The sequence below is a fragment of the Chiroxiphia lanceolata genome, chromosome 15 (assembly GCF_009829145.1).
Source record: "Chiroxiphia lanceolata isolate bChiLan1 chromosome 15, bChiLan1.pri, whole genome shotgun sequence".
Lineage (NCBI taxonomy): Eukaryota > Metazoa > Chordata > Aves > Passeriformes > Pipridae > Chiroxiphia > Chiroxiphia lanceolata.
Window position 1 is genome coordinate 14,009,106 of NC_045651.1, and position 13,296 is coordinate 14,022,401.

The window sequence follows — 13,296 nt, forward strand, 5'->3', positions numbered from 1 at the left end:
TCCTAGATTTCTCTGTTGACAGAGCTCATTGCACAGCCAGGAAAGGAAGCTCTGCTCAGCTTTGGGCATGACTGACGCAGCAGCACGGTCATCCTGGACCTCTTCTCTGCTGGTTTAAGGTCCAGAGGTCAGACAGGTCTCTGGGTTTAAACCAGAACCTTCTGGTTTAAGTCCTCTTGGGAAGCAATAGCAGCAGCAAGGCTGGTGTGTTACAAACCCAGGGCAAAGGGAAATGCGGGCGCCGAGTGTTCCAGTCCCTCGTATCTTGCTTCCCACCCTGCTAAAATGTCTGTGGGCACCCTGGGCCTTCGAAGAAACTTCAAAGGAGGCAGCACACCCTCTCCTGTTAGCAGTGAAGGCTGATGAATAATAGAGTGGACCCACCCACTCGTGCTTTAATCTGTCATGTTCTATGGAAATTAAGCCTTTCTCTTACAAGAAGGCAATTTGTGCTCTTGGCATCCTGGGCGAGAAAGAGCTCTCATCTCCTGCTGGATTATTGATACCTTTTGTATTAAGTAATGCAGCATCTAATTGGGCTCTTTGCCTGTTCTGAACCACTCCCCAGTCAGCGCTCAGCAGCACAGAGACCTTTTGAGAGGGTGGGAGTGGGTGCTGCCAGCTCCTGTGCCCAGGGCTCATTGCTGCCTGTGGGGATGGGGTGGGCAGAGGCAAGCCACGGGGTCTGGCTGGACATGCTCCCTGCCCTCTTCCTGCTCCAGCAGCGCGGTCGTGGCCAGCCTTGATGTAAAACCCTTTGAAATGCCCCTCCTGAGCTTTCCACCTGCCTCTCCTGCCAGGATGGAAAACAACCCTTCGTGCTGGGGCGCAGCAGCACCTCCGCGCCGGCCCCCTGGGGTGCCGAGGAAACACATCCTGGATAAACAGGGGGCCTGAAGGGGATACAGGTGCGAGCCCGGCTGGCATGGGCAGGTGTGTTTTCCTTGCACTGAAGCAGGGTTATAAACAAGCAGGGTGCTGAGGCCATCCTGCCCTGCCCTGCTGCAGGCTCAGTGGAGAGAAAGGGCTCCTTGTCTGGGGCAGGCACCCGAGCCAAGGCGGGGAGTGCTGGGCTTCATCCTCCTCCTCCCTCATGCCTTGGCTTGGGGCAGCAGGCAGAGCTCTGGGTGGGCATCCAGTCCACCGGCCGTCGCATCTCCTGCCAGCCCAAACCCTCCGGCTGCCTTTGAAGAGGTTGCACCTGAAAGGGAGGATGGAATTTAAGGAGCCAGGAGGCTGCCCAGCCCTGGGGAGAGGATGGCTGGTCCCTTGCTGTGCTGTGGCTTGGGAGGGAAGCCAGAACCCTGTTGGGGTCTTAGGAGGTGGTGGAGGGGCTGGGGTTGCTCCCATGGATCCAGAAGTGTGCTGGATCCCTGGGTACCTGCCTGCCATGGCTGCTTTCAGGAGGAGAGCAGTGATGGTCTTGTCTCATGGCGAGGGGGAGCAGCCTTTGCTTGTTTGGGGGCTCCACTGAAGGTGCTGGGGTGCAGCCCGGAATGGCTGTGGGATGGAGAGACATTTGTCTGGTGGGTGCTGGGAAGAATTGCTCTTTCTTTCCCAGTTTGGGTGAGGCTGGAGGTGTTGCCAGCATCTTGCATACTTTGAGGATTGAGGAGTTTCTGTGTATCCCATGATAAATTGTGTCAGGAATGAAGGTGGAGAAGTCCAAAATCAATAAGCTGGGGAATCCAGTGTCAGGGTCACATGGCAGTGCTGCCAGAACCCAGCTATGCTAAATGCTTAAATCTTTCCTTCCGCAGCCTTGGGACCTTCTCCTCTGCTTCAAAGAGAGCCCTTGGAGGCCAGGGAACCGCTGACTTTTTTAATAATTTTTTTTTTTTAGCAAAGCTCAGTCCTTCCAAAAGGTGAGTATGCTGGGACCAGAGCAGTGTCCACCCCAGGAGCCTGAGCCATGAGAGCCTGATGGGACCAGGCACAAACCCCTCATGCTCATGTGTTCTCCGGCTTCCCACCAAATGCTGTCACATGTGGGTGGGTTCCTCACCTCCAGCCTGTCCTGCTTGCAAAGCCAGACTCAAGTTGCTTCCCCTGTCATCCTCCCTGGGACACATGATCCGTGTCCCAGCGCATCCCTGGTTCACAGCAAGGGGAATTCTTCAGCCACACTGCCATCACATGAGCCCTGGGGCTCTGCTGGGAAGCATCTCACTTCAGGGGGGTGCTGGATTTTGGGCTTGAGAAGAGGGGGCAGGACAAGGAGGGAGAGCACCCAGGCTATGAGAAAAGCTTGCCATAAGGCATGGGAAGAAAGGAGCAGTGCCAAACCCATGGGCTCCTCTCCAGCTCTTCAAAGCAAGTCATTAGAGAGAGGAGAGGAGAAGGCGGCAAGCTGCAGTTTCTCAGGAGGTGGGGAAAGGCAAGGGAAGGAATATTACACGAAGGAAGGGGAGCTGATGGACTGAAGTCTCCTGAATGAAGGGGAAGGAAAAAAACCAATCGTGAGCAGGAAGGCATAGAAGTAATTTCACGGGAGAATTTGCACAATAATTGAGATGTATCATCACAGTGACCAAAAACAGAAGAAAAATTCCTTAGCCTAAGAGAGGAACTGCTCTTATTCAGGGCTTTTATTTCATATTTTGCTAGTGCTGTGGGACCAGGAGAGGAGGAAGGGGAGCAGCAGTGGTTTGATGGGAACAAACCCTGGCCAAGCCCAACATGTGTTGTTAGAGGCTATGGTTTACATTAGAAAAGACTCTAATATTGTGCTACGGCTTCCAAGTGCATTTTGATGATGATGATTATTTTCAACAGTGAAAATGGCATGAAATATGGGCAAGTGTATTGAAAAAAAGGGTATTTGGCTTCAAGAATCCCTGTCAGAGAGACAGCTGATGCTCTCCTCTCTGCCCTGTAACGTGCTACCCAGTGGCTTTGGCATCCTGCACTGTGGCTGCTGCTGCACTGCTCCTGGTCCCTTCAGTCAGGGTTGCATAACCAGGAACTGATGCAGATTGCTGTTTTCTCTTCCTCTGGCTCCAGCTTCCGGAGAGTGAATTATGGTGTGCTCAAAAACCTCCGAGTTCCCCCAAACCAAACCCCATCCCTGTAATCTGGTCGAGGTCTTGCCACAGCGGTTGCCACTAGAAAACTGATTTTTATCCACAGGGTCCATGTGGCAGGGGGTAGAGAGGTGCTGGGCTCTGGGTGGGGGAAATGAGGTCGTGGAATGGGAAAATAGGATTTGGGGGGTTGGTAGGGAGGAGGCAGGTCCTGGAACTGCCTAGCAGAAATGCTGCTTGCCTGCAATGTGCCAGGGAGGGGAGATGGTCATTGGGGATATCTCTCGAGGATGAGACATGGGAGAGCAAAGAGTGCTCATGACAGGGAGAAAGAAGTCCAGGACAGGGCCATGATCCATCCCCAGGCCAAAGGCATGATGGCCAGGACCTCTTGAAGGCTCCCAAAGTCAATGGAGAGGCGTTCACCTCCAGCCCCATTCTCTGCTGGGCTTGGGACTGGCGATGCCTCCAGCCTCCTTCCTTCCCTGCAAATCACCTGGCCAACCCCTCCTTTCAGCCTTTTCTCCCCTTTCTAGACAAAATAACAACCTCTCCCCATTCCTGGGACTGCTCCCTTCTTTTCCAAACTTGCCTAGGCTCTTTCATCATGCCAATAAAAGAGTAAATGCATCACACGTTGGCCGAGGAGAGCGGAAACCCTTAAACATCTGAGAGGCGAGAGCGACAAGAGGTGTTTTTTTGAGGCTCCCTGATGCCCTGTTAGGTCAAATGTCTTGCTCTGAAGCGGGAGAGAGGGGACTTATTAAAAACCTTTCATTTTTCTGATTTTTAAGGTCCCGTTTCAGCAGGCCGGAGGCCGAGGCGTGAGTGGGGCTGCCGACGGGGAAGGGCAGTGAGCCGGCGGCGTGCAAACAGATTGTGCAATATTTGCCTTGCACAGAGCTCCCATTGTAAAGCCTGGGAGTTCTGCTTCCAATAAATCCCCTGCCATAATGCCCCATTGATGGCGAGAGAAAGGCAGTATTGAGGGCTGAAAGGGCTCCGGCCCCAGAAAGGGTTAAAAAATAAAGAAAAGGGGAGGGGGGGGGAAGTTAAAAAAAAAAAAAAAAAGATTTGAAGCTTAGTTTTAAACTTTGCTGTGTGGCCCTCGTGGCACATCGCAGGCGTGGAGAAATATGTGGAGCCTGTTTGCATAACCCCATTTGCAGCGAGCGCTCTCGGAGCCAAAATGCAAGTGCGGCCGGAGCCGGGGGGCGGTGGGCAGAAAGAAGCAGGAAGGGCTGTGTTTATTTTTATTCTTGCCCTAGGCCACATAAAATTAATAATTAGGGGGGGAAAAAATAAAAAGAAGAAGTAATAATTAAATATTTGGTCAGAGAACCAGCTGTGCAAATGCGAGGAGCTGTGCCAGCTGCAGGGACATGGAGGGACCTGGTCCAGGAACCGGTCAGGGTTTACTGCCTCTCAGGTTGTGTTGCTGGGCTTAGAAGCACCAAAAGGGAGAATATCAGGCTTTGTCTGGTGGCTTTACCCTGGATGCTGAGCAATTCCTGGGGGGGGGGGGGGCTTGGCTCTAGCTGGGAAGGGTCTGCAGGCATGTGGAAGGGCTGGGCTGGGGTGTTGGGAGGGTGATGCTCTGCCCACAGAGCTGCTGCCAGCCCCACATCCAGCACCCAGCTCACCCAATGGGGCTCCCCATCACCTTGAACTGGTAACACCACTGCAGATCAGGCTGAGATGGAGATTCAGTGTAATTTGTCACAGCAGCTGATGTGACAGGGAGGAGCAGGGCTGTCCTTGCCAGGGCAGATGCAGGACCAAAGCAGGCAGGGTCTGCTAGCTGGCTCAGCATCCGTGTCCGGGCTGGCTGCCAGGGGAAATCTCCCCGTTGTGCAACATGCTGGAGCTCTCCAAGGAAGCTCCTGGCTCTTGAGACATCTTTGAGCAAGGCTGGACGAGTGACTGCCTTGAATTAAGAGAGGCTGGGGGGGTGCCTGCAGGCCCTGAGTACTTTTTCCGTCCCTAGACCTTGTGATGCATTAATCACCCTCAGAGCAGCTGTGCAGACAGCTTAAATCGTACTGACCCCGAAACTCCAGACTTGTCATTCCTTCCTCCTCCTCCTCACTACCAGCCACTCCCTCCTCCTGTCTCCCGTCAGATGATTTCAGTGGGGCTGGTTTGAGGGTCCCATGGCACCCCATTTCCTGGGATCAAGAGTGCCTTCACTGTACCCCTTGCTGCTTTTCACCTTCTTATCATTTCTTGGAGGAGCACCCAGAAGGTGTTTGTGTGCTGCTGGGACCCTGCCAGCTGTCCCTGAACCTTCAGAGCAGGGTCACTTCCAACAAATTCACTATTTATTCACCCTTCAGCTCTTGGAAAAGCTCCCTGAGCTGAGTTAACCCTGCTGTTTCTTCTCCAGACCCAGGGCCAGCACTGATTTCACTGAGCCAGCTGCCCTGGTGGGCATGGAAGATCCCCTCCCTGTGCCAGCATGTGCCCATGTCCCTGCTGCCACCTCCTGCCCTCCTTTCAAGTGTCTGAGCTTTGGCCATTGACAGCAGCTTAAACTCAGGATGACTCTCCCAGCCTGTGCCTCCTCATCCTAAGGGCGTGAGCTGGATGCGACCCACCACATGGCTGCAGATGCTGCTGGAGCAGCAAATCCACACACCCAGGAGGTGCTTGGCTCTGCTCTTGCTCCTCCAGGGTGGCTCCAGCCCTGCTCCTCATAGGTGGGCTCCATCTCCACTGCTGTGGCCACACATCCCTTCTGCTGCCCTCTCTGCACCTCCCTCCTGCTCATCCTCTGGTCACAAGGAAGACACAGTTTATCAGCGATCTGTGCTGCCTTAAACACACTTTCTCTGGCATGTCTCAGGCCTGACATCTTCAATTTCCTCTTTCATCTGTAATATTCACCCAAATTGACTATTATTTATTATTTGGAAAGAGCTCCGATTACAATCCCTGGCGACAACTCTGTCTCTGTTCAGTGTGTGCACGGAGCCATGTGTATGGCCATGTACACAGGACCCAGGAGGTGGAGGGTCCCCCACCTCTACTTACCCTCAGTCAGGTCCAGGATTTTCCGGGAGGAGGGTATTGTTCAAAACTAGAGATTTTGGGGGAGAAGAGGGAAGCGAGTGATTGGAAGGAGGGAGGGAAAGGGAGAAGAGAAGCGGGCGGAAGAAATGAGTGATAAACCCCTGAGGATTAATCAAACCTCACTGAAGGGCTCAACCCAGCCCTGCCGTGCTCCATTGAGTGAGCAGAGGTTCCTGCCAGCAGGGAGAGGCACAGAACACAACTATCCATCCTGCCTCCTGCTCTTGTCCCCTGCACCACTCCCTGTGCTCCTACAAACCCCTGAGCCCTGGCTGAAATAGGCTCTATCCCATTGCCTGTCCTTGTCTCCATCCCCTCTGCCTGTGCGTTAAGCCAGAGGGAAGAAGCCTACCCTCCCTTTGCTATTCCTGGGAATCATCCCTGTCCCTGGGACTGGGGAGCTTTGTGATCCCTCCTCCCCACTCCTCTGCAGTGCCCAGGGTCCTATGGGGCAGGCAGGCATGGGGCAGGGACACTTGGGGCACAGGGTCAGGGGAAGGGCAGGGAGTGTAGGGAGAGCCTGAAGGTGGAACCAGAGGAGGGGATCCAGGAGGGAGACATGGAGGGGACCTGGAGATGTCTGTCTCAACTGCTTTTTTCAGCCAGTTCTGAAGTTCCCCCCAAATACCCCAGTGAGCCCCTGCCACAGCCCTGCAGCCCTGCAGTCCTGCAGGTGGGGTGTGGGTGGGCTGGAGGGCTGTTGGGGTGTCCTGTTTGCTGGAACCCCTCAGGTCCTCATTGGGACTGTGCAAACAGCCACAGGGCTCAGCTCTGGCTGTACCAAGGGTGGGTGAAGGTGAGAGGGTTTGTGCTACCAAAATCTCCCTTCTTGGGCCAAGTCCTGCCCCGGGGAAAGTCGAAGGGGTGAGATGGGTTCCAGATGTAGGAGCTTCCTGATGCTTGATGAATGTTGGCCCCGAGGAAAGAATTGCACAGGGGAATTGCTCATCTCTCCCAAAAGCTGCCCTGAAGCATCAGGGCTCTGGCCCCTTGTCCCAGCACCCCAAGCTCAGATCAGTACTTCTGCACTGGCAGAAGTCTCTGGTCCCCACCAAACCTTGCCCCTGGCTGGCTGTGACCATGGCTTCTCCCTGCCTCAGTTTCCCCTCTTGGAAAATGGGTGCAGCAGCACCCACCCCTCCCTGTAGTGCTCTGCAAGCACCTGGGTGGTTTTATTAACACTAGGAGTGTTCAAATAGGTTTTTGCAGCTCCCCTCTCTTCAGGATTTATTTAGATGGTGATCTTGTCAGCATGGGCAGCTGGCCCCAGCAATCCCTCCCAGAGACCCGGTCTTTCCCTCTGCCCTCCCAGTCTGGGTGTTGCGGGGGCTTTGGCTGAGCATCCCACCAAGGGTCCTGACCCGTGTGTCACACGTCTCGGGACAAGCAGGGAGGGAAGCATCCGTGGCTCAAGGAATGCCACGCTCAGGACCCTGCATACTCTGGGGCTTCCCAGCTTTTTTCTTGAGCTGCTGAGCTGGGAGGGGCCGAGCCGGCAGCTCCCCATAAACCTGGCGGCTTAGACCACGTCCCGGACAGATGTTGTGACTCTGCCTTGGAGCGGAGGTTGGGAAAAGGAGAGGGCGGCTCTTGCCCGGAGAGTGAGGAGGAGAACTCGGCACCCCTGGGCTTGAACTTTAGCACCCTCTTCCGCAGGAGTTAAAAGGATCATCGTATCCCGAGTGAACTGTCCGGATAGCCGGGCAGGAGCAGGGCTGGAGAGAGGGGAAGCCAGCGGCTTTCTCTGACAAAGATTTTATGGAGCTCTTCATAAAGAAATAACAGCAGGGAGAAAACCCCAGGAAGCCAGGAAGTGTTTCCAGCGCTCGGGACGCTGGTGAGCAGCTCCGGGCCGCCGCCAGTCCCTGCGAGGAGCCCGTCCTGCCGTGCAGATGTGTTTGATTGGAGCAGCGCGGGGGTTATTTTCTTTTGACTGAAGGCAACCCAGCCCCGGCGGATTAAGCTCTTTGTGTGCACGCGAGTGTGCCTTCATGGAAGCTGCTCCCGCAGAATCAGCTGTGGGGGTTGCCGGGACCATCCCCTAGGTCGGGGGGCTCTTCTGGAGGAGGGGGGGACCTCCTGTTTCCGTGACTCTGAGGCGATGCTGGGACAGTAACTCCCTTGGCAGGCAGCACAGTGTGCTCCGGGATGGCCGTCTATGCCCTCACGGGCTTCTCGCTCGTCAGCCTGCTCAGCTTTGGCTACTTATCCTGGGACTGGATGAAGCCCAGTTTGGTGGCTGATGTGGCCACGGACCCCATGGAGAAATCTCTGCCTCCTGCCTTTGCCAGGCCACCCCACATCATCTTCATCCTGACTGATGACCAGGGCTACCACGATGTCGGGTATCACGGCTCAGATATCCAGACGCCGACGCTGGACAGGCTGGCAGCGGAGGGTGTGAAGCTGGAGAACTACTACATCCAGCCCATCTGCACCCCGTCCCGGAGCCAGCTGATAACCGGCAGGTAAGCCAGTGCCCGGTCATACCCCACTCCTGTCCCTGTTTTGGTCCCTTCTGTAGCCCTGAGGGGTTTAACCCCAGCTTGCAGCTTGACCCATGCCCTGGTGTGTTGGCAGGTGATGGAGATCCTCCAGTGGATCTGGATTTCTCTGGAAGGCTTCCTGGGTGAACAGTTGATTTTCATACAGGAAAAATAGTGGCACATGGCAAGGCCAAAAATGTGGATGCTGTTGGGTAATGGATGTCACTTTGGGAGAGGGTAGTTCCTGGCCTGAGGTGCTTCAGTGCCAGGCAAAGAGCTGTGTCCCCAGGTAGTCCCATGTAGCTGTCACACTGGCCCTTGGGGATTTGCTGTGGGGTCGAAGGATCATTTTTCCCTGCATCTGTGAATCCCTTGGTCCATGCTTTCCCTGCATGCGTGTTCAGTGCTGCACTGGCCAGGGCAGGATGGATGCTGCTCCATCACTCTCTCCTGCAGCAGCACAGTCAGGTTTTATTGTGGGGCTTCTAAGATAAGTGGGGCTTTCTCTGGAGCAATGCTGGGTGGTCAGCACTCACTGCAGGAGGCAGATCCCACCGGATCATCTCCTGCTGAGGAGCGGGCTCCAGGGAGGTGCCCATGGATGTAGTCACCTACTGCCTGGGGGTGGTGGAGCCCACTGTGGTCCAGGCAGAAGCCTCTCTTCTCTCTTGATGGCTCTTGAGTGGTCCCAGGCATCTCTGGGATGTGCAAAGCAGGAGAGGGCAGGGACGATGGGGGTATGCAGGTGGGACACTGCAAACCCACTTGCTTGTGCTGCCCAGCCCTGACACAGCCCAGACACTTCCCCAGGCTGGCAACTCCCTGTCTCTGGCTGGAGTTTGCTTCGTGGGGCTGGGTTGGGTGACACAAAGATCTGGTTGTATTTTGATCTTCAGTACATAAAATGCCATCACATCCCCACCCAGCATTGCCTGCCCATCATCATTGACTCCTCCTGGCTCTTCCTGGCAGGTACCAGATCCACACAGGGCTGCAGCACTCCATCATCCGCCCTCGGCAGCCCAACTGCCTGCCCCTTGACCAGGTCACCCTGCCACAGAAGCTGCAGGAAGCGGGCTACTCCACACACATGGTGGGCAAGTGGCACCTTGGCTTCTACAAGAAGGAGTGCCTGCCCACCCGCCGGGGCTTCGACACCTTCCTGGGGTCCCTGACAGGCAACGTGGACTATTACACCTACGACAACTGCGACGGGCCGGGCGTCTGCGGCTACGACCTGCACGAAGGGGAGGACGTGGCTTGGGACCAGAGTGGGAAGTACTCCACCTTCCTCTATGCCCAGCGTGTCAGCAAGATCCTGGCATCCCACAGCCCTAAGGAGCCCATCTTCATCTACGTGGCCTTCCAGGCGGTCCACACCCCCCTGCAGTCGCCCAAGGAGTACATCTACCGCTACCGCTCCATGGGCAACGTCGCTCGCCGCAAGTACGCTGCCATGGTGACCTGCATGGACGAGGCGGTGAAGAACATCACCTGGGCCCTCAAGAAGTATGGTTATTACGACAACAGCGTGATCGTGTTCTCCACTGACAACGGTGGGCAGACCTTCTCCGGGGGAAGCAACTGGCCGCTACGGGGCCGCAAAGGGACGTACTGGGAAGGGGGAGTCCGTGGCATCGGGTTTGTCCACAGTCCCCTGATCAAGCGCAAGCGTCGGACAAGCTGGGCACTGGTTCACATCACAGACTGGTACCCGACTTTGGTCAGCCTGGCCAGGGGCAACCTGAGCAATGTACCAGGCTTGGATGGCTACGATGTCTGGCCTGCCATCAGTGAGGGCAAGGAGTCACCACGTACTGAAATCCTGCACAACATTGACCCCTTGTACAACCATGCCAAGTATGGCTCCTTGGAGGATGGCTTTGGCATCTGGAACACAGCCGTGCAAGCCTCCATCCGGGTTGGGGAGTGGAAGCTCCTCACTGGTGACCCGGGGTACAGTGACTGGATTCCCCCGCAGACCCTGACCAACTTCCCAGGGAGCTGGTGGAACCTGGAGCGTCTCACTGACGGCCTGAGGAAGTCCGTGTGGCTCTTCAACATCACTGCTGACCCCTACGAGCGCTACGACCTCTCAGAGCAGCGCCCGGATGTGGTCAGGACCCTCCTGACGAGGTTGGTGCACTACAACCGGACAGCCATCCCGGTGCGGTACCCTGCGGAGAACCCCCGGGCTCACCCGGACTTCAACGGTGGTGCCTGGGGACCTTGGGCCAGTGAGGATGACGGGGAGGAGTGGGAAGGCAGCCGGGAGCCCCTGAAGAGTAGGAACAAGAAGAAGAAGTGCAAGATCTGCAAGCTACGCTCTTTCTTCCGCAAGCTGAACACCAGGCTCATGTCCAACCGCATCTGATGGGAGACTCCCCCAGCATCGACCCATCATGGCCAGGGTGGACTCTGGACTGCACTGTCATGGGGTGGGAGTGAGGGAGAAGAACATGTGGGGAGATGGCCAGTGCTCTCTTGCTCCAGGATTCATTGCAAAACACTGGTCCTCTCTGACTGGAGGAGTGGCTGCAGGGAGGTGGTCCCGGTGGGTGAGGAAGGGCAATGTGGTCTCTGCCGTGGTGCTTGGTGGTGATGTATGACTGTGCTGAGCTGGGCTGGCCCATGCACACCCCCTTCCAAAGAGAGAGACCCTTTCCTCAAGGACTCCACAACCAATCATAAGCTTTAAGTGTTGGCCATTGCAAGAGCAGGAGGAAGCACGGGAAGCCCTGCCTGCAGGCTGATCCTTGCCATTTCCCTGTATTTACATGCTCCTGGCTTTCAGCCTTCTGCCAGGCAGCTGCTGCCTTTGCTCTTGCTCTGGGAACTCGAGGGCCTCCCCCAAACCCAAGACCACAGCATTTCCCTATTACACTTCTTTGTAGAAGGATGGATTCCTGACCATGGATATCAGACTTGAGACTGATGTGGCTGGACTCAGTCATGCTGCTACAGGGACCTCACCTGGGGCTATGGTTTCCACTCTCCACTGGCTTTGGGGGCCGAGACCAGCCCCAGTGAGGAGCTGTGGCCCATGGAAACATAGTTGGATACACTCAGAGCTCTCTGTGGCCCCACATTTGGGAGGCAGGTTTGCCCCAGGCTCTGATGAGCTCCACATTGGTCACCCAGCAGACCCTTTCACCCATAATTTGTCCAGACCCCCCATGTGCACGGCACCCATCTTCCTCTCCATGCCTCCTACGCATCCAACCGGCAAACCGTCCCGCCTGCTCCTTCCCAGTGCTGGCGCTGTCCCTGTCCCCACATCCCACTGCTGAACCTGGGGCAGAAGGAAGTTCTCAAGGAGGTCTCTGCAGAGGCTGCTGCAGCTGCTCTGTAGCTGCAGGCCCTCGAAGCCATGGTGGAGGACAGGGGCGATGGGGACGTCTCCCGCCTGCCAGCGCCGTAACACATCCCCTCGCCGCAGATGGGCACCGCTCTTCCAGCAGCGCACGCGTGGGGAGGAAAACACCTTCCCGTCATCCGCTGCCGCGGGGAACTCATCCGACTGCCGGGGGCCAGGCAGCTCCGGACCCAGCGCCGGGCCCCCGCGCCTTCGGCAGGGTGCGAGCGCTCGTACGTGCGCTCACAGGAGAGCTGGCGAGGATGAAAGGGGGCAAATCGCTTCAAAAGCGTTTTGGATGCATGGTGCATTTCCATTTACACAATGTGTTTTACATTTCTCCCCACAGGTTTCTCTTGGTGCAGCGTGTGTAGGCGAAGGCCCTGCTGTGAATTTTGAAAATAGTTATTTTTGTCTCTGGAAAATGAGGCCCGTTAGGACTTGTCAGCTCTTGGATGAGCAGTGTGGGCTTTCTTTTTTTTTTTTTTTTCTTTTCCCCCCTCTCTCTCTCCCTTGCAAAATAACATTCATTTAAAATCTGTCATTGAAAGATGTGACAATTGGCAGCGCGAACGCTGAATACCTTTCAGTGCGCTTTCAAGCCCTGTGTGTGAGAGAGGGATGAGGATGGGAAGAGAATGCAATGACACGTTTGTATTTTTTTTTTTCTTACTCTTAGCTGGATTATTTGGGGGAATTGGGATTTTCTACAGAAACAAAGAAAAAAAATCCCAGCTGACAGCAAGGCAGAAGAGAGGAGGCCTCTTCTTGTAGAGCTGGGAAGGAGTTTGAAAAGCCAAAGTGTGGTGGTGTGTGTGGCAGTCCCTGCTGCTCCACGTACATCCATCACCATGCCATCCCGTCGGCACATCCCAAGAACAGGTTTCAGAGGGGGACTCAGCTCCTCCATCAGCCCCATCTCCACCCCTTCTTCCTTAGCATGTTGCTCCAAGGGGATTGGTCCCCATGGCATCACCTGGGCAGAGGTGAGCCCTGGGAGGATGCTCCACATCCTCAAACTACCTCAAGTGGCCAGCCTGGTCCCTCGGGATGTGCACCACCAGCGTGTCCACAGACAGCGGGGCTGTGGCACTGGCTGCCATTTGGCAGAGCCAACCAGTTGCTGAAAATAAAGCAACAATTTGGTGAAGAAGAGGAGAGTGCTGCAGACAGAGCTGGAGCCAGAGGAGGGCAGGGGGTGATGCTGCAGGGGGCTCAGGAATAAATCATGGCAAAGGGGGAGCTGGTGCTGAAGGGAGCAGGAGAGCAGGGCTGGACGTGGGGTGGCGACAAGGCTCGGGAAACGGCTTTCATTTCCATATTTATATAAATGCATCCAAGTTTAGTCCTTCTTTTATTT

General features: G+C 55.7%; 1 protein-coding gene across 1 annotated transcript; it reads left to right on the forward strand.

Annotated features, from left to right (window-relative positions):
* The first annotated feature begins 8,243 nt into the window (after positions 1-8,243).
* ARSI (arylsulfatase family member I) lies at positions 8,244-11,055 on the forward strand. Its single transcript, XM_032703086.1, has 2 exons — positions 8,244-8,563; positions 9,554-11,055. Exons 1-2 carry the CDS (start codon positions 8,244-8,246, stop codon positions 10,953-10,955), a joined length of 1,722 nt encoding a protein of 573 aa, XP_032558977.1. The 3' UTR covers positions 10,956-11,055.
* The last annotated feature ends 2,241 nt before the right edge of the window (positions 11,056-13,296 follow it).

Coding starts and splice junctions, on each gene's coding strand:
- ARSI (XM_032703086.1), top strand. CDS start 8,244: ATGGCCGTCTATGCCCTCACGGGCTTCTCGCTCGTCAGCCTGCTCAGC. Junction 8,564..9,553: donor AGCCAGCTGATAACCGGCAG/GTAAGCCAGTGC, acceptor TCTTCCTGGCAG/GTACCAGATCCACACAGGGC.